The 25,922-nt window shown below is 38.1% G+C and overlaps 2 protein-coding genes across 2 annotated transcripts; both read left to right on the top strand.

Annotated features, from left to right (window-relative positions):
• Positions 1-8,630: 8,630 nt before the first annotated feature.
• LOC114920491 (small integral membrane protein 26) lies at positions 8,631-10,923 on the top strand. Its single transcript, XM_029278303.2, has 2 exons — positions 8,631-8,847; positions 10,392-10,923. The coding sequence occupies exons 1-2, from the start codon at positions 8,724-8,726 to the stop codon at positions 10,577-10,579; spliced, it is 312 nt and encodes a 103-aa protein (XP_029134136.2). The 5' UTR covers positions 8,631-8,723; the 3' UTR covers positions 10,580-10,923.
• A 355-nt stretch (positions 10,924-11,278) lies between these two features.
• On the top strand, positions 11,279-24,730 carry dtd1 (D-aminoacyl-tRNA deacylase 1). Its single transcript, XM_020639091.3, has 6 exons — positions 11,279-11,469; positions 11,678-11,768; positions 13,218-13,453; positions 14,914-15,011; positions 19,557-19,721; positions 22,614-24,730. Exons 1-5 carry the CDS (start codon positions 11,427-11,429, stop codon positions 19,710-19,712), a joined length of 624 nt encoding a protein of 207 aa, XP_020494747.1. The 5' UTR covers positions 11,279-11,426; the 3' UTR covers positions 19,713-19,721; positions 22,614-24,730.
• Positions 24,731-25,922: the final 1,192 nt, after the last annotated feature.

The raw sequence follows: 25,922 nt of genomic DNA, 5'->3' as shown, positions 1-25,922 counted from the left end.
AACTGTGTGATAACTCTCTATGAACGATGTCGACTAATTGCCACTGTCCTCCTAATAAACTGGGACTGAGCAGGACTTTGGCATCAAGTTTTTTCCTCTGCACTCCCTTACTGTATGGCAGTTGTAAACACATGCGTTATTGTTGCATACTTTATTGCAGCTGTTGCAAACTGCTGTTTCTTCTTGTGTTAATCGTCTTCAGGTTTTGCTAATCAATATTTTTGTTGGTTGCTGAACATTCGCTTTTCCCGTGGTTTTACTCATAACTTCATCAGTGGCGAGACAACATATATCAACTAAAAAATGAAACAACAAAGATAAAAATAACGATAATTAATTTAATTAATTTAATAACTGTATTGATCCCCCAGGGGGGACATTTTTGCGTTATGAAATGAAGGTGTGCAACCCCTAGCTGTAACATGATAATACATTTCCCAGCTTGGCATCAATAAACTACAATTATCCATCTGTCTGCACATGCTAACATCGGCCAAGGCAGAGGCTTACAGCCAAAAAAAAACTCTGCCGGGAATTAACCAGCAAATCAATAAATGAATCAATCTCTCAATCAACGCACTTTTCTGCTGTGTTGTTCTGTTAATCAGAGCTTTTAGTATGAGCCAAAATCATGTGATGTCTTTTACAGAATTTGCAAAAATAAAAAAAATAAACTTCTGTAGTAGTTAGGTGTATTTTCATGAACTGTTTAAGTTCCTATTTAGGAGAAAATTAGCATATTTTCATAAGCATTTTTCTTTACGCTAGCAAAGATGTTCATGAAATCAGGATTAATCCGACATTCATTATAGGGCCTGAAGGCAAACATACCGTTTGTATATGTGTGAGGTGTGAATGTTGGCCTGAAGCCTGGAATCATGTCACTCAAAGACTGAAAATCTGGATATTTGAGAAAATATATTCAAGGAGATAGGAAAACATTAGCATATAATGCTTACACAGCATTCAAATAAATCCCAAGATGAAGTGTGATTTTTCAGTACAATCACATCTGGTACTTGAACAAGTCTGAAACCATCGCACATGAAACTTATCAGGAATACATTCTTCAGTGACACAGACGCTTTTCATGAGACGTGCTCCAAATAGCAGCAATCAAATAACAACATGGCATTGTGTTTCTTTTCTTCTCTCTTATGTCAACTTTACAACTTTGCTCACAGAGTCATTTTCATTCAACTGTAGAGGGGCAGGCAGCCTTGTTTTCCATCTTCAGACTGCTTTAAAAAGAGAAAAAGAAAAGCACAGCTCAGGGAGAGATAGATGAGTGGAATGTAAAATCCCACACCTCACGGCTAAACATTATTAGTCAGGTATGCTTTAGTGTCGGGCCTCAGTAAGTGCGGATCTTCACCAGCAGGCTTCAGGGTCTGTAAAAATGGAAGGATAAAAAATAATGCCTCCAAGTTCCAAATAAAACCTGCTTCGGTAAATAGACAGAAATCTATAAAAGAAAAAAAAACCTTGATACATTAAAAGTGTTCAGATATTCATGAGCAATAAAATACTCATATAGATGAATTGAAACTAATGACAAATATATCCCATTTCTAAAACTTTGATAAATATCGCAAGACGTTTAAAGAATACAAACATGATCCAAATCCTGTTTAGTACACACTCCTTAAACACAAGTCAAATATGAAATGATTTTGAAACTGTTTGATATTATTAATAAATTAATCAAAAGTTAAAACGGTTGTCAAATTAATGCTGCAGATAAACCCCGCTGCAGTATCATGGTGAAAGTTTCACATGACTTCTGTATGAATCATACCTTCATACTGTCATACTGGCAACCAGCCGATCACAGGTGTTTCATGGCATTTATTCTTCTGAAGTATATTTGTGAAACATTTTTTGTACAAATTGTGAATATGACTCACTGTTAGCTGGGCTATAAATCCTCCTACGCATCTTAAATGTGCTTTTTCATATTCCTCATAACTTAGATGTCTGAAAATGTACCTTTACAGAAGTGTTTCCTGAGGTGTTTTTAAAGGACAGGCCTCTTGGTAATTTGTATATTTCTTATCTCCAACAACTTAAATGTTGCAGGTAAAGTAGTGAAGTGAAAGTGGTCCCTATAGTAAAGGTACTGTTGTGGTATAAAAAAGCTATAGTTTCCAGCTGGAATGTAATGTGTACTGGACTTTGGTATTATTGGTTTGTTTGTTTGTTTGCTTGATATCATATTAAATTGTGTACACTCTGTTTCAAACTCAGTGGAATGGGGGATTTAAAGGTATGGACCTACAGCAGCAGCCACATTCAACAAAAACAACTTTTTTGCAAGCTATGCCAATAAAGAAGTGCCTTAAACCTGCATTTTTTTTCTCCCACCAGCAGGGGGCAACGTTATGAGCTGCAAATTCAAGTGTGTTTGATCGAGATGAGAAAATTACCCAACTTCCCACTGGCCCAAAAAAAAACAACTAAAAAAAAAGAACAGGATTGTGATAGCAAGTTCCAAACTTGGTCTTCCACAAACCAATGGGTGATGTGAAGTTAGGTTTTTGGCTTTAAACATACATTAAGTAGATTCCGCCTCTACTGGGCTCTGAATACAAAAAAAAAACAAAAGATGACGTTGAGGTTAGCGGGGAATCATGGGAGCCCCATTGAAAATGAACTCCGCGATGATGTAGTAAAGACAAATGGGCGAAACAGACCTCCTTATGTAGCAGTCTTTGACATAATATCCTGTGTTTCCACAGCAATGATAAACATTCTGTCTGTCATGGCAGCACATCATGGTGGCCGCCTCGACAAGAGACGCCCCATTACAACTTTAAAATTACGGATTTCACTGGCTTTGCTAACTGTTGGAAATATTTGAGGTAATGTAACAAAACATATATATAAAACAGGTTCAGTCAATTTGTACTTTGTACTTAATCATTGTCTTACAATTCTACATATTGTATGTTAAAGGTAAATTAAAATCTAACAGAAACCAAGTCAAGTTCAGATCTCTGATTTTAACCTTTTTAAAAATATTTAAAAATAAAAACCATTATAAGTCTTTTGTTTTCACTTGGACCTAACATACTTGATTCTCAGATATCCCAATGAAAGAAAAAAGAAGATCCCATACATTTCCAGAAAACCACAAGTCTGAAAGGTTCATACATGTTGTGGTACAGAGGTAAGATGTTTTAGAATAGCCACAAGGCATGTCAGGTGACAGCTCTGACCTTTATCCCAAGTATGGTGACTACTAGGCTCATAACTCAAAAAAACAAATGTGGTCTGACTCATATCTTATACATTAAATGCTGATGGGCATGTGCTTCATAAAGGTCAAGAAACATATATATATATAATGTAATTTAATGGGTTTAAAAAAATAATAATTAAATTAGTATTTAACAGAGCAGAACACGCTTACATTCCACAAACAGAGGTGCTTTGTATAAAAATATGAAAATCATTAGAAAAACAGTTATTTACAAGGTATCTTCTTTTATTTCCATATCTTAATTTTTAGCCAGAATAAAAAACATATGAACCAGTATCTGAAATCTGATTTGGACTCAATTCATGTTTTTCAATAGGGGATGTGGAATTTTCTATAATTTACTCCGTGAAAATCAGATGAGAATCATCAAAAGATTTACTGATCACCAGTGGGACATTGAATTATACCTCATAAAGACCAAGTCTGGTAGTTAAGGCGGCAACCACACCAATACCTCTAATTATGCGGGTAATATCCTGTTGCATTTCACATCAGCTCACTCGGAGTTAATGCGGAAACAATGCTAGGGGACTGACAAGAGAAAGTCGGGGTAAAGTCCAAGTGAAAAAGGATATAAATAGCCTACATCCACAACCACTGCAAAATCAGTTTGCATTTATACGTTTATTTTATTGATTTTGAATGTTACGCAACCATTGCTCTTTTTTCTTTAGTTACCAACTAACTACTTAGTATGCAAGCCCATTTCCGCCAGTTAAAAAGAAAAGAAAAAAAAAGACATAATTATGAGATAGTAGAAAGGAAGAAAACTTACTAAAGACAAAGCAGTAGCTTTACTTTGGTGTGAGCTCTAGCTGCTGTTTAATATGATAGAGAAATGGATTGTGAGTACATTGAGACTTACTTTAAACCTGGTTATACCACAAATGAAATATTATCTTTGCTAGCAGATTCGCATGGGATAGTGCTAAGCAAACGCACCCTTGAAAGGATTTTAAGGAAGAAGCAGCTCTGGCGAAGAAAGAATAAAACTGATGTGGCTGAGGTGGCTACCTTTATTGAGAATCAACTGGAAACATCTGGTCAGTGCCATGGCTACAGATGGATGCACCAAAAATGTTGGTTACATAGGATTGTGACTGACAGAGAAACAGTTTGAGTATTGCTGCAGTTATTTGATGGTGCAGGTGTTGATGTCAGGTCAAGAAACAGACTGTGGAGGCGTGCTTACCACAGCTGTGGTCCAAACTATGTTTGGCATATTGATCGCTATGACAAGCTTAAGCCATTTGGAATTGCAATCAGTGGATCCATTGATGGTTTTTCCAGGAAGATGATTTGGCTTGAAGCTTACAAAACAAACAATGACCCAAAGGTCATCGCTGGCTACTATATGGATGCTGTGATCAATGCTGGTGGTTGCCCTGCCAGAATCAGACTGACTTGTGGGGACAGAAAATGGCCATATGGTTGAAATGCAGCAGTTTTTGCATTTTTCTGAGAACCAAGCTGAAACAGACAGTGTAACCTTTGGTCCAAGCACTGGAAACCAGCGGATAGAACGATGGTGGTTAACCTTGAGAAGTGTCCAGTTTTGGATTGACCTGTTTGACAAACTGAGAGAAGATGGTTACTTCTCAGACAACTTTTTGGACAAGTCCTTGATCCGGTTTTGCTTTCTTCAAACAGTACAGGTAAGTGACACGTTAAAATATTGCCCAACTATATTTTTAAGAGACACAAATGACCATGTGTGATATAGTCATTGCCTTTATGGTGTATGGAGACTAAAAAATACTACATTTTTTGTTTTGTGGTTAACAAAGAAATCATGATGGTTGGGGTAATTATCAAATGAATTCATATCATATAATATACAGATACTGTATATAAAATAATTTTAGAATTGTATGATAAATAACATCACATGATGATGTCAAAGACAGTTTTTTTTACATTTTGTTAGCTGTTATATTATGCCTGCAACAGTAGTTGTAGTGCAAAAAATTACAATTTGCTGGTATTCATATTATTGTGCGAGCCCACCGTATCACAAGCAAGGACAAATCTCAAAGATAAAAACCACCCATGGGTCAGGACTACTAGCCAGGGCAGGAATTACTAATGGCTTATATTTTATACACTGACTAAATATGATGTGTCTTCAAGGAAGAACTTGATGAGGTTGTTCTGACTTGGAATAACCACAGAGTCCATCAAGTCCACAACTCACGCTCACCTCATGGACGTCCCTCCATATTGCATGCAGTCCCTCAACTGTACGGAGGCAGGGATTGTTTGCATCATGTGGATATGGAGAAGATTCAAATCTGCCTTGAAGAGTGTGTGTTCAAGGACTTCCCATGTGATGAAGATGTGTTCCACATCTGTGTGGACCTAATGTCAGAGTATAATCTAAATTTGACCAATGATGTGTTTGAAACAGTTAACCTGTACATCAGACTTAGGCAGCTGATTAACAATGAACTGGACCTAGATGATTAACTTTCCTAGGCCTGTGTCACATTGTATATTCCAGTTTTTATGTTTTTCTCACAAACACAGTTTTCTTCCATGTGTTTTGACCTGGGAGGAATGCTAATGTAATTGTAGTTACCTAAGAAATGTTAAAGATATACAAACTATGTTCAGTGCATAAAGTTCTTTGTTGAACTGACATTGACTACTTGTAAGAAGTGAGTAAAAATGCAAATTCACACATTTAGAAACATTTTTTCTATTAAAACATTTCTATTTCACAGTATACAAAACTGCAATGTTTTCATTTTAACTACAATGTAATCTAACTTATACAGCAGATAGTATATAGCAGTAACAAAGTTATTATTACTGCTTATGGAACAATTGAGAATGCCTTGCTCTCTTTTGATAACCAGCAACAACAGTACCTAAAAAAATAGTGCTTGAGATGTGAAATGAAAGGAGTATTAAATCAAAGGTACCTGTTTTGTTATAAAGAAATAACTTACATAAATGTGCTGGAAAACCTCTGAACTCAAAATAATGAATGTACCAAGAAAATAACACAAATATTTCATTTGATAATGATTTTTTTTTTATTATTAAAACAAATATGTGCATTTGGAACAAAAAAAGGTTATGCAAACATGACATATAATGACATTACCCTGTCGTATCAATAAAAATAAGTATAAGTAGGGAAACTTAGAATTATTTGCAAAAGCAAGATGCAAGCTCTCTAATGTATCGACAATAGAGTGAAGCTTTAAGTGGGGTTTTCCCAAAAATAAGACAGAGGCTTGTTGTTCTGTGTTTGTGTTATGGAGCCAAGGTACAGTAAGATGAACAAATGCTTTCAAGCTTCAAAAAACACCAGTTGTGAATGTGTCAAAGAGAACACAGATGGTTAAGTTCCTCCATTTTTCGCTCTCATCAAAAATTACAATTGACATTAGAACAAGAAACTTATGTTATAACCGTAATATGTTGTCTGAAATAACTAATTTGTTGGTGAAGTCTACACCATCAATCTTAAACATCGTACTTAATAAAGGTATTCACAGTACTCTGCATTGAAACATACTTCTTTAAACTTCTTAAATTGAAAGCAATGATGAACAACTTAAAAGTGGCAGCAGAAGAATGTTGAAAGCATGTTAAAGGACCACTAGGTAGAATTTAGGGAGATTTATAGTCAGAAATCAAATGTTATTATTGTTTAATCATCAGAAACTAAGGATTGTTGTGTCTTCTTTTGTTGTATTCTATTGGCTGCCAGTGAGCAACCTCACCACAAGGTGTCACTAATTTCTACACACTGGTCTTTTAAAACTGTGATACTAAAGTCAGGTAAAACATGGTGTCTGTAGTTATTACTTTAATACCGAAATTTCATCTGAAAACCTACAAACCTAATCCTGAGCCTCTGAGGTCAGTCAAGCACATTTGGGCTGAATTTTTTTATCTTAGATAATGTCCATTACCCACACACTGCTTTCTAGGACTTTGTTCATTTCATGTCAAAACTCTGGGTAGCTGTCATAACTGACTGGCAACTCTAAGAAACAGCCACATGTATGAGCAACAGGTCTTCTCTGAAATCCCTGAAGTTGTGAGAAGGTGACAGTGATGCTCTTGCCTGTGAACAAGTCTGATCCAGTGCAAAATCTGAGGAAAAAGGAGAGGTGCTGGGTGTCTGACTCTCTAAGATATGTGCTTACATACTTAACGATTTGTTTCTCCTTGGCATTCTGGGTCCTGGGGTAAATAATTGATTTCATGATCTTTTGTGATGTCGGTTGTAGCTCTGATCTAATAGGTCTGAGCAATTTCTTCCAATGTTTAATCACAAAAGAAGGCTCCTGAATCGGTTTTTGGTGAGCAAGTTCCTTCAAACTGTTATCTGCTGTTGGAAGCCTCCGGCAGTTGTGAATATCCGTAATTTCCGACAGTTCTTCCTGGTCAACATCTTCAAAATGTAATCGACATGATTCAATGATCACTATGTCTGACACATACTTGAAAAAGATGCCCACAATATCACTCCCCACAAAGCCAAAAAGAGCCTGTTCCAACAACCTGACCTATGTCCTATGATGCTATTACAAATTCACTACTTAAAATGGATAAGAGGGTATAATCACTCCATTTGATTTAATGTGAAGCAGCTTATGACAGCACTGATTGATCAAGTAGGCCTACCTTAAAAAAACTATAGTTTGTAATAACATGCATAGCTGGATGTTGAATCAGTTATCAATAAAATACAGAAGCCTTGATCAACAATGCATCTCTTCAAAATGTAAATATGTTTTTGTAAAATATAAAAAGGTAAAATATTCTGAATGTTTTAATGAATTACAGCATCATAAAATGTTGTCACCACTGTTACATTACTGTAATGTAATGTGTTTAGTTCTAACGACAACTGGATTAAAAGAGACAACTATTTATCTGGAGCACATGACTTTATTATCTCATGATTTCGACCTTTTATCTCATAAGTATAACTTTTTTTTATCTCATAATCATGACTTTTTTTATGTCATAATTGTGATTTTTTTTTTTATCTCGTATGACTTTTATTTATCTCATTATGACTTTTTATCTCATAATTATGACTTTTTTAATCTCATAATTATGATTTCTTTAATCTCATAATTATGATTTCTTTAATCTCATAATTATGATTTTTTTTTTAAATCTCATAATTACGACTTAATATGGGCAAAAACAAAAAAATCTCAATAATTTTTATCACAATCATTTTTATTTTTTTAACTGGCGAAAATGGGCTTCAATAACTAAGTGTCCGTGTCTTTGGCACTTTTTTTTTTTTTTTTAGAAGTATTTGTTTAAAACATTAAACGTAGCCTTTTTTTTTTTTTTTTAAACACGCTCCGGAAATGTTTTCCTTTGCGTGTACTTCCGGGTTGACTGTCATGTCTGCGGCCTGGAAGGAGAAGTAATCGATGCTTCACGAATATTTTTTTCATTAAGTGATAAACAAACAGCAGCAATGCCGTTTAAAGATGTTACTCAGTGGAACAAAAGAGCGGCTGCACTTTATGCTTTCGGTGCTTGGACTTTGTTAGGCTCATTAGTCTTCAACAACTACACAGGAAAGTTTAATGCTCCTACAGGTAAGAGGGAATACACTGTAAACATAGACTGTAAATAATAAGACTGTAAACATAGACTGTAAATAATAAGACTGTAAACATAGACTGTAAATAATAAGACTGTAAATAATAACTGTATATATAACCACATGTTGACACAGTGTTTTGTATGACTGATAGCACCCTGTGATGTAATGCATAATATAAAGGTACACATGGACATTTCTTTTATGGAGTGTGTTTTTGTATATTTTGTATATCTGCCTGTTACAAGTCATTAACGAATCCTATCGTCACTTTCTCATCCTTCAGAAACCAGATGTTGTTGTAGTTTGAAAGGTTGAATCATAACAGAAACACACAATCTGAACAGCAACAGACACAAACCAATAGTTATCTAACCTCTGAATTTTAGCCAGGTCATAAGGTCATGGTCTGACCCACCCACCCTTTCCTGGTAATAGACCAGTTTGTCCGGCCAGGAAATGGTCTTTATATAGCACACATGTTGTAATTTCCCAGTGTGATGATTGCCCATAACGGAATGATATAAAAGAACTGCTCCAAGAGAAATAAACAGTTCCTCGATTCACAAGCCATACGTCTCTGTCTGACTGTTCAAGATACCCTAACATGTAGAGCCATTAGTTAAAATTGAAAATAAGGTAATTAACTCCTTAAATCACGTATCAAATGCAGTTGTTGAACTACCTCCTTCTGTTGAATTCAAACTACATTACTGTCTTGAGCTAATGATGAAAATCAATGGAATTAAAGTACTTCAGATTTATTTAGATTAATTATGAGTGCGAGGTCAGCATACAAATCACATATTAAAGGCTACTCTAATAAGAAGGTGTGACTTTGTACATGTACTGATAAATATAATCCATATACAAAAATACATAAGTTATAGCAGCTGTTTCATGCACTTTATGGACAGGATAGCTTAACAGTTCTTACAGCAGAATAAATCCATGTTACATAAAATATATGAAAGGCATGTATGCAATATGAACAAGGTAAGACGCCATTGTGGGACCAAAGATCTGTACGGATTAGAAAAAGGTAGTATTGCATTCTGCAGCATCAAACGATCAACACAACTCTGCTCTAAATGCCAGGCCTCTATGTTAGTTATTTATCATTACAACAGAATACATTTTTAGTAATCTAATTAAATAAGGGTTAAAGTATAAATATTTGAGCTAGAGCATGAATATGCATTTAAAGGTATGCATGTACTAAAAGCTACAACATTGAAAGTCTGCTCATGCATTATTTATATGATAAACTGTAATAATATAAGTGATGACATTTTTGATTGAGCAGATTCACTTTGTTTTATTACAGTAGTTATTTCAGGTTGATGTAACAGTACAGGGGAAACCTTTAAAGAAGGATATAATATTTAATCTTTTTTGCATTTGGTATATTATATAATATTCCGATTACTATCAATAGCCGTCACATTTATGTTGATTTGAGATGTATTTCTGCTTGGTTTGATATCATTTGTAATATTAATTACGGTTATATTTTTGTCATTACTTCCTCCACATTAGGGCCGGAGGAAAATGAAGAGGTTCAAGAGCCAGAAGATGTAAATAAAGTCACCCACACGACAGCTCACACCCACACTGTCGCCACCTATAAGAAAGACTTTGTCCCGTACAACATGTGGCTCTGCCGCCTCTTCTCATCTCACAGAGCTGAACCTGGGACTGGAGGCGATGACGGCGATGACAAATAGCTGCGACAAATAGCCGATGGTAGACACTGGACTCTTGAGGATAACAACTTTATGATGAAATATGAATAAATGAAATTGTGTGAAGACATTTGATGATTGGTAAAGGAAACTACAGGCAGGCATCTCTTGTCCAGTGTTCTCTATTTATGCTTCTGGCCTATTAGAAATGTTTAAAATGATCAAAGGGTTTAAAGTAATGATCTTTATATCAATAGTCTATCAAAGACCAACACTTTTTGATAATAATATGCATGTGTATCACAACTCCCCTGATTTCAGTTATAAAAGAAACTTTGATGGAGCTATTTGTGAAACATAAATAAAGTACAGTAAGAACCAGTCAATCTTGAGAATCAACATTTTCACATGTATATTGATGATATTAATTACTATAAAGTACATCAATTGACTAATCCATCATAAATCATTCAATAATCAAATTATCTTGAGATAGTGACAATTACTATGTTCTAGGCCACAATGGGGTCTTTTAAAGGTCTCAAGAAGGATGTACTTACATAAGATTTCAAAGGGATTTTTTTGTGGGCAAATGCCAAAAAATATATATTATATTTTTTTTTTTTATCAGAACACATTCAGAATAAGCATTTTTCCTTTTTTTGTTGTTGCTATAATTCTTTTACTATTATTTGTATTGTTTATTTTTCGGTCCACCCTCCAGTCCAATAGGTGGCGGTAATGCCTTGAATGCGTTTTTGCCAACATCCAAAATAAAAAGATGAAAAAACAGAAGAAGGGGTGCTTGTATGTTTTCAGCCGCTAGAGGGCGACAACAACACAGTACCCGGAAGTAGAGAGAGCGTGCTCCCCCCGACACAACCACAAAATGAAAGCTATCATTCAGAGGGTCACCAAGGCGACAGTGACAGGTGAGTGGCTGCTTGAACCTAAACTGAGTTCAGCTTTACTGTGACACCTTTTAGAGTCTCTGCAGCACCGCGGCTAACAGCTAGCCTCCATTCATTACTGGTGCTGACAATGCATTTTAGCTAACCTAGCTGGATTAGCTTTAGCACTCCCTGGCTCTGTGTCTCTTCAGTAACCAGCTCACTCACTCTTTGAAATGTTTTCTTGCAGTGGGAGAAGAACAAGTGAGTTCAATTGGACGAGGACTGTGTGTGCTGCTGGGGATATCAGTAGAGGACACCCAGAAAGACGCTGACTACCTGTGAGTGAGGATTTGAAGACACATCTGTTTACATCTGTTTAAGAAGAACGAGGCTGTGTTTTGTATGGAAGCGACTAGTGATCAGAATTCAAATGATAAAGCTAATTTAAAAATTCATTCCTTTTCAGAATATGAGTGTATTATTTGACTCAAAAATAAAATGATGATTAATTTATCTAATTTGAATTTTAGTTTTCAACTTCAAAAATGCACATTCTTTGACTGAATTAAAATGAAGAAGCAAGTGACATTTGCTTCTTCATTTGTATCATAATTCAAATGAAAAAGCTAATTTTAAAATGAAAATACAGTAACAGAAACGTGTTTTAACTTTCAGAATATAGGTGCATTATTTGACTTATATTTAAGACGAAAAGTTCTTTGGCTTTTCGTTTTCAAACCTGCCGTGCTAAAAAGTTCTCATAATTCAAACCAACTCGAAAATGAAATGGCAAAGTGGACGGCGCAGGAAAGTGACGTCAGACTCCAGCTCCCAGGCAGGCGGACATAAAATTAAAATTAAAAACCATTTCTGTTCATGCATTTGAATTTTCAAATTAGCTTTATCATTTGAATTTTGATCACGAATTGCTTCCATAGTTTTGAGCCGGACTACACTGATACATTTAGAACAATTAACTAAATAATTGGCTTCACATAAATGCAAATGTACTAAAGCTTCTTGCAAGAATTCAGTACAGAGATGCTAAAAATAGTGTTGTTTTTCAATGAAAGAGCACACAGTTATTTTTAACTTTAAACACTCCTGTCAAAAGACAACTCTGGTATTTTTAGACCTATTGTAGGGTTTGACTACCGAAATATAAAAAGCTTAGAATTGCTCCAAAAGATAACTTAACATGACAGAAATGGTTACTAAACCAATGATACCTTGATCTGTTTATTTGTTTCTGTATGTACTTGTGTATTACACATGTTTTGTTAAGCTCACTGACTAGCCTTTAAAAAAACAAAGTTACATAAGTGAAATAAACTAATGACACTGAAGCAGCAGAACATCTGTTTTTGTCAGTAGAGTCTTGTGGCCCCTGTGGAGTATTGCAACTTATTTTGTGGATTTACTTAAGAATATTGATATGTTTGCAGATGCCTGCTGAATCAAATTACCAGAGCACTACTCAAACTTCAGTACTTATTAGTTGTTAACACAAAACAATTTAAACAAAAATGAATAAACAGAAGCAAAGTTACATCACTACCTGACAATGTTGTCTGCAACAACATACCTACCCAGGTTTGTTTTCATTTCCTGCGATGAATTGCAGATATTCCCTTCATTGAGATTGAAAATCAGACTTCAAACTAGTACTATGCTTTAAAATTGTTCGGCATTATCTGCATTACACTTACACATTGCCAATCTTTTCCCAGAAGGATTGACACTTTTTGTGCTATATGACAGTTTTTTCTTTTCTTGTTTGTTTCCAGAGTACGAAAGATCCTGAACCTGCGGCTGTTCGAAGACGAGAATGGGCGAGCGTGGAGCAAAAGTGTCATGGACCGGGACTTTGAGGTGCTCTGTGTGAGCCAGTTCACACTGCAGTGTATACTGAAGGGCAACAAGCCAGACTTCCACTCAGCCATGCCTGCAGAGCTGGCCCAGCCCTTCTACAACAGCATCCTGGAGAGCATGAGGAGCTCTTACAAGCCAGAGCTCATTAAAGGTGGGGAAACTGATGACATAGCCATCTCTACTGCACACCTTTTCAGTCCAATAGCAATGTATTGATGCTGCTGTTAGGCCTTAGAGAACAGATTATAAAACATGGAATTTATGCCCTTTTTTTTCTAGAGCTGCTCACATTTTGTAATATTCAAACTTTACAAGCTGAGTCACAAAATGACCCTCCATTGTTCATCGTTAACAAGATGATTATTGGCAGACAAATGATCAACAAAAGTCAAGAAGCTGAGAAGATGAAACTTATAATTAATGGCATTATGATGGATTTTTTTAATTTTATACATATAAAAAAAATCTTTTAAAGTCTTTACATGTGATTTTTCACTCTTAAATATAATATAAATCAAGTATATCCTCTGAAAATAACTCTGTGAGTCATGACTGTCTACAATGGGTGTAACACCCGAGTCCCACTGTCTGTGATGTTTTCAGAGTTTTCAGAGTCCTATCTTCACTTTGTTTACATCGCCTGGACGGCCAGCTGACTCCTCCCCTCGTGTATAAAAGTTGTTTAATTGAGGGACTAGAGAAAAGAAGAATAACATACTGTACTCACTGCTTAACTGTGTTTCTAGATCACGCTCATTTCAGGTAAATTTACATGCAGTGTGAAGATACCAGCATAATAAAGATCGCTAGCATTAGCATGCTAACACAACAATGCAGCGCAAGTTGTTTTGGTTTCATGCTGGTGCTCAAGGGCGACATCTGCTGGATCAAAAAATCACATATAAAGACTTTAAGGGTTATTATAAAAAGTGCGGAGGTCAAAACGAGGGGCCGCTTCAACACAGTCCCAAGAGATCAGGGGACAACATGGTTAAAACCTTCTGGGTTGTACACAGCTTCTTGTTTCAGAGCTCATTAAATACAAAAGTGTTGAGGGTCCCTGTTATCACCACCCACTTAAATGCCTGAATCCGTGCTCGTTCCCCCCCCGCTTCCTAACTGCCTGTATTTATCTCAGTGTAAGGTTGTGGCTCTTATGGGTAAGAGAGGTGGTGATTATTGGTGCTGTGAAGCCGCTGCGGTGACGGTGGCAGTGAATCAGGTCAGCCCACCGGGGAGCAGGTGTGGAGAACACCTTGTCCCAGCAAGGGAGGCATAAGGCTCCCTAATTAGTCCCCCCCCCCTCCCCCTCCAGAGAGGAAATATGATGACGCGGCTCTTTTCCATTGCGGTCCACAACTTTATTGTGCAGATGGTGTCATTAATCTCACGGACCCAGTGGACAAAAGGAGAACATTTAAGTTTAAACTTCCTGTCCTCCTACTTTCCCTTTATGTTTTGTCCCCAATGTCTCAAGGTTCCATGTTATAAATATTAGGATGCGGTCTCATTAGAGATGTACTATAAAGACAGAACTGAAACTTATCTGATGTTTTACTGTTCTCATTCATTCATCTAAACCCTTGTCTGTTTCGTCTTTTGTTTTTCTAGATGGGGAGTTTGGGGCCTACATGCAGGTCACCATTCAAAACGACGGACCTGTCACTGTGGAACTGTCGTCACCTTCCGGTCCCACTGACCCCAAACAGGTATGTTAGCACGTGAAGGCTTTAACCAAACAAAGATGATCAATCGTCCACTCCCTAACTCTTCACTGGAGTTTTTTAAAACATCAGAAGAGTCTTAATCGTGTAACGTAGAAAGCTAGTTAACCAATTTGAAATGAAAATGTCTGGGCTTGACCTTTTTTTACTGCAGTAATATGTATTCAAAGGTTCTTATTTTACCCTGCCACTGTAATAACTTTGAACTGCATCTATTTATCCCACTTAAATTCAAGTATTAGGCCTTATTCAACCTCTCAAGGAGAAGCTCCACTTCTACTTTAAACCACTAGGTGGCAATATTGCCTCTTGTCACTGTACTGCTAGGCTATAAAGAGTTTTTTTTTAATCAATCTTAACAATATGAGTAAGGAACTTTGTCTGTTCAGAGACGTACTTTTTGAATTTGTAGTTTGTTTATCACTGCACATAACTTTATGGAACAAACCATAAATAAAATGTATTATTATGAATCGTAAAGATCTCTTAGATTTGGTTGTTAAGATGGATATGTAGACCGTTATTGGCATTGCAGTTGAAAAATAAAGTCCTTGCCAGAATCTACGTCTGCCATTGCCACCTCTTCCATAACCTTGTGAATTGGGGATGATTCACTAAGTTGTCACTCAGCCGCCGCCTCCCCCATGGCGATGCTAAGAGACGCACGCACACTATGGCCGCTTAGTCTGCTGTCCGTCGGTATGTGTGTTGTAACGGGTAGTCACATGTTTAGCAGTGCTGCCCTTATAGCCCTCTGCTGTACCTGTCTCTGCTCTCAGCATGCTCATGCTCTTCTCCGGTCAGTTTATTTAAGTAGTATTTGATTATTTGATGGTGAATCGCCATCGTATGATCTGGTGATGGGTTGGCAACCAGTATTTTTTGGTATAGGCCAAAATAAGCGGACCACTTAATCTGTGACTTCCTCATTTAAACAAAGTACCAGAGTTTTACTATTTCAGGGGTTACTCCCTCGTAGGGTTGGATTGTGTGTTTATAGCATTTAATATTTTCAAAGTTTGTCTTTTTTAGCTTAAATTAAAAGCTGTTGATAAAATGGGTTTATATTTCTTTGAAGAAACTATGGCAACAAGACCCTCCCTGCATTAATGTGATATCAGAAAATAAATATGTTTCCATGCACGTGAAGACTTTTTTAAACAAAGAAAAATGGAGATCAAAACAACGATTGACAACCTCTTGATAGCATGAAAGGAACAAGTCATGGCACCACCAAAGCCATTTAGGTATTTCCTCTTAGGGCAAAAGATGTCTCTGCTATTCCTCGTAAAAAAGTTGCTACGTATTTCTGTGTTTACTAGAGTGGTGGACAGCAAATCAGCTGAAGGGAATAGTTTAAACTCTGGCACTAATGCTAGGTTGAATTGAATAAATCGATTTTTGGGTCGTTTTTATTTTTATTCCCCCAAAAATCTTTGTGCCATAATTCAAGAGGTAATCTGCTTTCACATCACCATTTCACACGGCTGTTTTAATAGTATGAGATGACAATGGCAGGCCTTTTTTTAACTGAGAAGAACAACTTCACTGTGACATAATAATGTCTCTTTTAACACAACATGTGAGGAAAGCTTCAGATTTCAGTTGGACCCATCGATGAAATGATTAGATTTGTGTTGTCATAGGTTGGGGACACTTATCGTCCTTCCCATTCTCCTGAACATGACTTCTCTCCTACACCTCGAGGGAATATGATCACCTCTTTATTTATCTTCATTTCATTATTTATCCAAGAAGACAACACCATCTGTGATCAGTTAGAGGACAGTCTCTCCTCGCTCAGTCCCTCCTGTGAAAGATTGCTCGGCAAACTCTCTGTTTAATGTTGAGCCCACTAATGCTGTTCAAATATTTTCATTTGACAAACAGATCCTCCGTCATGGTCACAGTTAGGCTGTGACTGTACATGGACTGTTTGGGTAGAGGCTTACAACCTGAACACGAGGCAGTCATTGTTTAACTTTACATTATTATTCTTTTGAATTAATAACAAACTCTTTTTTTATTGAAAAATGTGTATCTCTAAATGAGCCAACATTTGTTAACCGCTTTCTATTCAATAGCTAAAAGTCAGTAGCTTTGAACAACTGATGCACTGAGTCCCAAATGAGCAAACACTTTCTAAAGTAAGTGAACACTTTCTGCCTCTCAGTAGCAGAAATACACCTCCTCTCAGCCCCCTCAGTTCAGCTGTTTGAAAGAACTTCATACATCTTGATCTGTCAACTCAGTTGATTCTGGTCACTTCCATGAAACCTATCCAAAGTCCTTATGCTTTGGCTGAGGGCCGGCTTTGGCTGCTCTCCCCTTAGTGGGTTTGGCTCTCTATCCCAAAGGGAGGGATATTAAGCGGCCCTCAGAATTTTAATCTTGTCTGTTTGGGATGTTTGCTCTGGAGGCCGAGGAGCTGAAGCCAAGGCCGAACATGAGGGATAAAAGGCCATCCAATGGGCTAAGCTTGGCACAGGGAAGAAATGAAGCAACGGCCAACAGACACTGTCCCTTTCTTTCCATGAATCAGAGATTTAGTCCGCTGCAGGGTCAAGCAGCCAGCAAACAATGGTGTTATCCAGAGCAAAGAAAAACCATCATGTGTGGATGTGTTCTGAGGGGTATATAGCAGAGAGGTCCTGAGTTTTTCTATTTGTTCACCTGACTCTTGGTGCATGCTGTTGTGGGCACTGAGCTGAAACCAACAAATACAGAAATTGTGTTTTGTTTGCTCATGCAGAGTCATGTTTTTGTCGGGTTTGGACTCAGAGTTTGGGCAGCTCCAACAGTTCGTTGCTTTTTTGTGTGCAAAAATAAAATGTTCAGATGTATCTCTCCTTTCTTCTCAATGTTATATCCTCAACAGTTGCCTTGGTGTATTACAAAGGCAAATAAATGAGTTCAAATGGGAATAACACGTCATTTCTTGTGCTCTCTGAATAATGTAATGTCTTATGCAATGCGTTGGATTTTCCAGGCTACATTTTGTTCATAAATATTTACCCAGCAGCCCTAAAAGTTTTAGCATCTGTGTTAACGGGCCTTCTTCATGATGATGGGTAGCATTTCCTACTTTCTCATGACTTTTGTAATATTTTATGGACAATGGAGGGAAGAAGAGGGGCATATTTGATTGGGAGCAGTGACTGAGTTGTGCTGAGTGGCACTGGGAAGAGATATTTGTGGAGTGTGTGTGAGAGAGGCAGTGCATGCAGTCACAACAATAGACTCATTGAAGTGATCATATGACAGCCCAGAATAGCTCCAAACGAAGAGAGAAAAGAAGCAACTAGAAACATTTTGATGTGGGGTTCTGGTCTGCAGCACTGATTGGCTTCTTTTTGATTTTTTTTAATCAAACTTATTTCGATGCTCATGTTGGTATTCATACTGAGCATGCAGTAAAAGGCCATGATCTGCTAGTTCATGATGCAGCATGTTCACAGTCCCACTGAAGCCGACTGATAAGATTCCAGTTTCAGTTCAACCAGAGTTCAGCCAAAAATGAAATGTTAATATATTTTACAAGTAAACTTGATTTAAAGAAAGAAGCACAGATTTTTTTTAAAAAGTCACACCCTTGGTATAATTTCATATTTAAAACCCCTCAGAGTTTCTTTCAAGTCATAAATATTTTTAAAAGAAAACATGAATTATTCATGATTTGGAAGTTAACAATTCAAATTAAAGTTTGGAAGAAGAGAGTCTTTGGTTTTATTTATTTAGTGTCTGAAGCTCAAATATTTAAATCCATGTGATTCAGCAGGAAGATGAAGTGTGGTGGGCACAGTTTTTTCAACATATCTTTGACCAACTGGACGCTGCCCCATTATAAAGGGCGTTCCATTTGGGTATAGGTCTTTTCTGGTCATTCCCAAGTTGAGGCTTAAATCTAAAGATCATTAGAGGATCAGAGATCATCCCTTAGACATCAGGACCCTCTGAGCCTTGAAACAACCTGCCTGAGGAGATAAAGCTAAAGAAAGTTAGCCTTGCTCAGAAGACATTATACAAGCAGGGAGTTTTACTCATTTGGATCTTTAAAAGTCCCCTTTTAAAAGTGTTCGGAACTTCTTCTGGGCTTAAATAAGTTTGTATTTCAATGGCGGGAAAATGGACATCAAACCTTTTAATTTAAGCATTTCCTGTTCTTTTTCACAAATACTGTAACAACTGAGATGTATGTTTCTGCTCAGTATTTAGACCCACAGTAAGGCAGAGATAACCCATAAAACTCACAGCTGTATGCATCACGTTCAGCTATGTTCTCTTGGAAAAGCAGTTGCTGAAGAAAATAGATAAAGATGAGCTAGATTAGACCAGCAGTCACGTGTCCCTTTAACTCCTTTTTCTCTCCAGTTGTCGCTAAAAGAGAAACTCTAAAGCTCATGTCTTAATTATTCAAAACACTTGTCCCATTGGAAAATGTTTCTGACATGTGAAGGTTCACATAAACTGAGCAGTGAGATGATAAAACAGTTCCTAAAATAGATTTTCCTGTTCCTTGTGTTTCCACAGCTGTCGAAGCAGGAGAAGCAGCAGCAGAGGAAAGAGAAGACACGCTCCAAAGGCCCCTCGGAGTCGAGCAGGGAGAAGGGCGCCCAACGCTCCCGACAGGACCCCAACGCCAGTAGTGGAGCTGAGGGTGATGTGTCGTCAGAGAGGGAACCCTAGGACGGCACGGTGAGGGAGACATTCACTAACATAAAAAAACTCACTAAAGGACATACACAAGAGGGGTCTACAGGTCCTGAACAAACGTAATGCATGTTTTACCCAAAAAGGGAAACCTTTACATGCTTTTGTCAGACTGGCCTATCAGTGGCAAGAACAAGCACCCCTGATTGGATGGTTTACTTTTACATCTCTTTTTAAGACAAGTCTCCATTGAACATTGAACTCCTTTGAAAAGAGAGATAGTTGCTGCTCTGCCTGTCAAACATATCCTTTTTTTTTTAATTGTATGACTTTATGGTTTTAACTGGTTATTTCAAACACAATATTTTTGTCACACAGTTGCACAAAATAACACAACGATATGTCTTCACACTGTGCGTTGGTTGTAGTTACTTGAACACGAAATGGGATAATGTCCCGTTCGATTCATTTAAAAATGTGATGAGTAAACGTCCAGTGTTTCCCAGATAAGATACACAAGACAATGGATGAAACAAAGAGTTCAAATATCAAAGTAAAAATGTTACCTCTTTCGTAAATTATATTGAATGCTTTCAATGCTTGAAAGTTTTTAAATAACATAAATAAATGATTAGTTAATGTTTCCTCATTCAGATTCAAATGTTTTTAATCAGTGCAGTTTGTATCTTTAAGGAGAAATTCAAAAAATCTATATTTATCATTTTTGCATGTAGATTTGGTTGTGAAATATGAAAGTTGGAGAAGTGAAACAATTCTATGCTATGTTTTCTGAAGTAATTACACAAACTTTATTCAAAGAAAAATGGATCCCTGGAACATTGTTTGGAGCTAAAAAAAGTCACCTGGAGAGTTACGGTTTGACTGTTGCAGGCCCCCTTCCATAACTTCTCACTTAGCATTTTAACTTAAGACAGTGTTACAGGGCCCACATTTTCCTCTGAGGACAGTTTGTGTAAAGAGTTATGAACATATACCACATAATCTGTACATCTCTACAACTTTCACATTTCTCTACCAAAACTACATAGTGCACCTTTAGAATTTACAACACAACTTCAGTTTTTTGTGCTGTTATTGTTTATTGACTTTCATAATCTTTTAGCTAAGGCTCTACAGATTCATTGACAATAATCAGACATGACATCAAGATGTGCTCAAATGCTTATGCAGAGCCCTGAAAACCATGTATAGTATATATCACAGTTTTTCTGGTTAAAGACAGTTTGACTATGAGACAACTGAAAAGGAAAATAAATGTAAAGAATGTCCTCTTTGCAGGACTTTTTTTATTTTTGCATTGTCAGCATGGCCAGCTGCAACCAAAATAGTTCTCTCCCCATTTGTTATATGATTGTAATGAGTTTGTTAGCTTGATATGTGGAGCAGGCAGAAAAAAAAACTGGAGTGTTGATATTCACCTCAGCATCTCTGAATTCTCCTCCTCCTTCTGTCTGTGCCGGCCCAGTTTGTTGTTGTTGACACTGCAGCGAAACTCGGCAACGCTGGTGAGAGACGGACCTGTTTGTTTCTCATTCTGTGGTTCGTATTGCAGAGACGAGGAGGGGCAGTAGAAAGGAGAGGTCAGGGCTGCACTTATTTGCCTTCAGTATTTGTTTACCAGTGCAAAAACAAGAGGATTTGTGGGAGAATAGAGATGGGGAGGCATTGAGTCAGCCCCCTCTGCATGTCCCTTCTGCTCTCCCTGCTGAGGCTGTGACTGCTGGCTCCTGTGGCACTGCTCCTCTCCCGGTGTGAACTCAGAGGCAGACACGCACATTAACGGATACGCCGTCAAACAAGCACTGCAACAACACTTTAAAAGCGGCCATAGTTCTTGTTCCTCTCTTTCATGTTTTGACGCATTTGTACGGTTATTTACCTGCAGATAAAAGAATGGCTGACTGCAGTATTATCATCTAAAATTGATTCTGATACTTTACTTTTTTGGTACAGTTTTGTACACACACACACACACACACAATCACCCTGTCCCATGTGAGACCTTGTAAGCCTGTAGTCCTATCTTGTCTCTTCTACAGCAGGGGGGGCCTGTGTGGTAATCCTGAAATGCATGTTGGGTAAATATGTGCCCCTAGACATGGAAGCACGAGCACCTCATTACATAAGGCCCTTTTTGTCTGACAGAGAGCCAGAGTGAGGGAGATGGGAGGAAGAGGGGAAATGAGAACAGCAAAGAAGCAGGAGAAAAAAAAAATTCACAGAAGTCGAGTTGTTTGTTTTTTTGTGTGTCTCTGGGTGTGCAGCAGAGGAGTGCACACACAGCAATTCTGTTTTTTTTTGGGAGGAGAGGTGGGAGAGAGAAATTTAGAAAAAAACACAGATGTCAGACAAGAGACTTGCTCGCTGAATATTTTAAAGGCAGAATTGGTGTTCCCGAGGTGAGCTTTTTACATGACTTAAACATGAGCACTTGTGTGCCTTCATCATAATGACTCAGTTGTGACAGGCCTCCATTATCCTCTCTGGTTCTCTCCCTTTTTTTCATCCATAATGTTCCAAACTGCAAAAAAAAATAATATTGCTTATTCACATGAAGCCACTTCTAGCAATGTCAAGCCCATATTGTCCTTTTTTTAAAAATCAACTATTAACAACCTGTCATGGAGTGGATTTAACATCCATTTGAATGTTTTATATGTCTGCTCTCACATTGTGGTGCCTTTTTATAGTTGATAAATCCTAAAGTGATATTTCTGTTTGGGCATTTGTTCTACCAATAAACTTCTTATTTAAGTTTTGGAACTTCATCTTCTATCTGTTGATCTAAATAGCCCTGTATAGAAGTATTGTGGCACCTTTTCAAATTAGTAATGCATTAAAACAGTCCACATTAATTCACAAATGAGAAAATATAGACACCAGTTGTGATGCTTTTTCTCTTTCTCTCTCATGCAGATGTTGTATTGAGGACATACCGGTGAACAAAGTTTCCTCAGGAAGGCCTGAATCCTCTGTGACCCTCACACCTGATCTGGGACTGACCCCCCTTTTCCTGTTAGGGGATCATCAGGACTCATCAGGATTCTGAAGAACACCGACGCCTTGCTTGTGTCCATGGCTCAATCCCTCAGAGTCACATCGGTCTTACTATGAGCTATGCCTGTTTTTATGTGTTTAGATGGGTCACAGGGGTGCACATGAAGGGAGCATGGGTGATATGGGATGGAATGGACGTCCACAGCACTGTAGTTTGGCTTGCTGTGATGTCTCACTATCTTTTCATGTTTCCACCTCCATCTGGCTCTGTATTTCTCTTTCTGATCTCAGCTGCTGTTTCCAGTTAATCTCTGCTTAGAGGCATGGCACTGGCCCTGAAGCATAACTCAGCTCCAAGTCCTTGGCTTACAGCACAGGCACAAGATCATCAGGATAGTGATAATGTAACCGCCTTGCCATATTTATTACACTACTGCCACTTCATGATTGTTACAGAAACATGGTTAAAGTCTGGCTTAAAAGGTAACAGTACCTGGAAAAAAATAGACTTTTACCATGAAGCTTAAACTGCTAAAGAGCACAGGCCAGTCATCTTCATTCAGCTCCTTGTTTCCCTCTTCCCTAAAAGTCAAAATCAAGTTAGAAAATGTGTTCCAATTCAGTTTGATTTTTGCTCTAAAATAAATAATATCTGAATATACAGTCAAAGCCTCAGCTCTGAACTATCAGCCATGTTAGCTTTCTTGCTAATGTCTCCTTTTCCTGTTCATTGGATCAACTTTTGTCGCCCCTTAGATTTCTAACAAACAGACAAACGTCCACTTTTAGAAAAGTGGTATGCCAATGCCAGTTAAGTTAATGGTTAATTAGTTATCTGAACATACCTGCAGACACCACCTCATCCCTTTGGTCTTAAAGGTTTTATATGTGATTTTTCTCACTTAAATATAATATAAATCAAGTATTTCCTCTGAAAATAACTCTGTGAGTCATGACTGTCTACAATGGGTGTAACACCCGAGTCCCACTGTCTGTGATGCTTTCAGAGTTTTCAGAGTCCTATCTTCAGTTTGTTTACATCGCCAGGCCGGCCGGCTGACTCCTCCCCTCGAGTATAAAAGTAGTTTAATTGAGGGACTAGAGAAAAGAAGAATAACATACTGTACTCACTGCTTAACTGTGTTTCTAGATCACGCTCATTTCAGGTCAATTTACATGCAGTGTGAAGATACGAGCATAATAAAGATCGCTAGCATTAGCATGCTAACACAACAATGCAGCGCGAGCTGTTTTGGTTTCATGCTGGTGCTCAAGGGCGACATTTACTGGATCAAAAAATCACATATAAAGACTTTAAGTCTTTGTTTACAAAATGATATCTGTAGACCAAAGACTTCATAAAAAAGGGAACATAGCCAACGCCAATTCACAAAATTTGACAGTCGCCATCTTGGATTTTGGAGCAGGAAGTGGCCATTTCTGGGGTAGATTGCAGATCTTTATTGCTTCTGTCTATCCTGATTGAAACAAATGAACTGAGCTTCTAAACGGTTCTCATATATAATCGATGTTTCTTTTTGTCGTAAAACGCCTGTTCACCTTGTCACGCTGTGGCTGCTCGTCTGCCTGCTCACCTGTTCATTCAACTGTCATATTGGCCCATCCTTCTGGATGCTTGGAGGTTTTCAAAACCATGCTTATTGTGATCTCAGTTTCCAATCTGTTCCTTGTTTTCATGCTCCACCGCACTCACACTGAGAACATGATCGTTCTGACTGCAGGGAGCGATGATGCCAAACCCCTTTGCTCGAGTCGATTCTTACACCTAGGATCGAGCACCTTTTTGTTTAGTGACTGCAAGTCAGTTTGTCTCAATTACATGAAGAGGAGCCAGCTGTGTTCACTGTCATTGGACTCTGACACCAGTGTGGATGGATGGAGTTCTGCCTCACAAAATACTCCCACTATTTATAGATGTTTTTGAGTATATTACACTGTCCTGCTGTCAGCTGACGAATCTGAATGTACATTTTGTTGCAATTTTATAAAAATGTCAGTAGAAAAAAAGAAAGTGATTTGTGCGTTTTTCTCTGTTTTATTCAGCCTGATTACTGTCCTTATTTCCCCTTCCAGTGTCCCCACCTGGACCGTGTATGCTGTCCTGACTTTAGCTCTGTTGCTTTTGTTTTTAGTTCAGCAAGCTAATTCTGGCCAACATACCTTATCCCACATCCCATCTCTCTCTCTCTCTCTCTCTCTCTCTCTTTCTCTCTCTGTCTCTCTCTCTTTCTCTCTCTCTCTGTCTCTGTCTCTCTCTCTCTCTCTCTGTCTCTCTCTCTCTCTCTCTCTCTGTCTCTGTCTCTCTCTCTCTCTCTCTCTCTCTCTCTCTGTCTCTCTCTCTGTCTCTCTCTCTCTCTCTCTCTCTCTCTGTCTCTGTCTCTCTCTCTCTCTCTCTCTCTCTCTCTCTCTCTAATGCTGCTGAGCCGAGGTTTCTCCACATTGAGAGGGCGAGGAGCCGCTGTAGCCTGGACTGGGCAGCTCTCAGTGAGGAAAGACATGACCCAAATATGTCTGCTAGCTTGCTAGCCTAAGTGCAGCATCAAATTGGGGTAAAAGAACTGCAGCTCTCCTCTGCAATGACTGCATTGTGATCCCAATGCCAGACAGGCTGTACAGTAAAGAGAGGGCGAAGGGAGACTGGTGGGGCTGCCCAGGGATTATTGATGTACTGGTCCAAACAACTGAGAGGGCTGCAGTTGATCACAGGAACGAGGAATGTTGAATGTTTCTGTATGGAGTCACCTGTGTGTTTCACACCAGTATGGCTGTGGTGTGCCCTGAGGGGTAGGGCAGTGGGAGTGGGCACAGTGTCAGTCGGACATGGGAAAGTGGGTTAAATTCCAGACATTCTCTTACTTCTGAAGCTCTGGGTTTGTCTTCTCTACAACTTATCTCACATCTTGTGTGTGTTTGTGAGAGCCCTTTGCCAAGCCCACTGGCTATGGAAAAACAATTTAGCTGGATTTAATTTGTTGCCCCCCCACTCCTTCCTCTCTCCTTCTTCCCCCTTGTGTTTTTTTTTCTTCTTTTGTTAGTGCCTCTAAGAGGTTGGGAATGCATCATGTTTGGTAACTCCATGACCAGAGCTCGCTCTAGAAGTCAGACAGGCCACGCTTCAGGGCAGCTTTCAGGCCTCTGTGTGTGGACTGTCATTTGAGTTTGATAGCTTTAAAATGGGTTTTTGTTTCTTATCTTTCAAGTAGAAAC

This window comes from Labrus bergylta, chromosome 1 (assembly GCF_963930695.1).
Source record: "Labrus bergylta chromosome 1, fLabBer1.1, whole genome shotgun sequence".
Classification (NCBI taxonomy): Eukaryota; Metazoa; Chordata; class Actinopteri; order Labriformes; family Labridae; genus Labrus; species Labrus bergylta.
The sequence above is the reverse complement of the archived record's forward strand: the minus strand, read 5'-3'. Positions and strand labels throughout refer to the sequence as shown.

Bases quoted from the DNA above. Each gene is read 5' to 3' on its own strand.
- LOC114920491 (XM_029278303.2), top strand. From the start codon at position 8,724: ATGCCGTTTAAAGATGTTACTCAGTGGAACAAAAGAGCGGCTGCACTT. The intron at 8,848-10,391 runs GTAAGAGGGAAT...CCTCCACATTAG, and splicing joins AAAGTTTAATGCTCCTACAG to GGCCGGAGGAAAATGAAGAG.
- dtd1 (XM_020639091.3), top strand. From the start codon at position 11,427: ATGAAAGCTATCATTCAGAGGGTCACCAAGGCGACAGTGACAG. The intron at 13,454-14,913 runs GTGGGGAAACTG...TTGTTTTTCTAG, and splicing joins CAAGCCAGAGCTCATTAAAG to ATGGGGAGTTTGGGGCCTAC. The intron at 15,012-19,556 runs GTATGTTAGCAC...GTGTTTCCACAG, and splicing joins GTCCCACTGACCCCAAACAG to CTGTCGAAGCAGGAGAAGCA.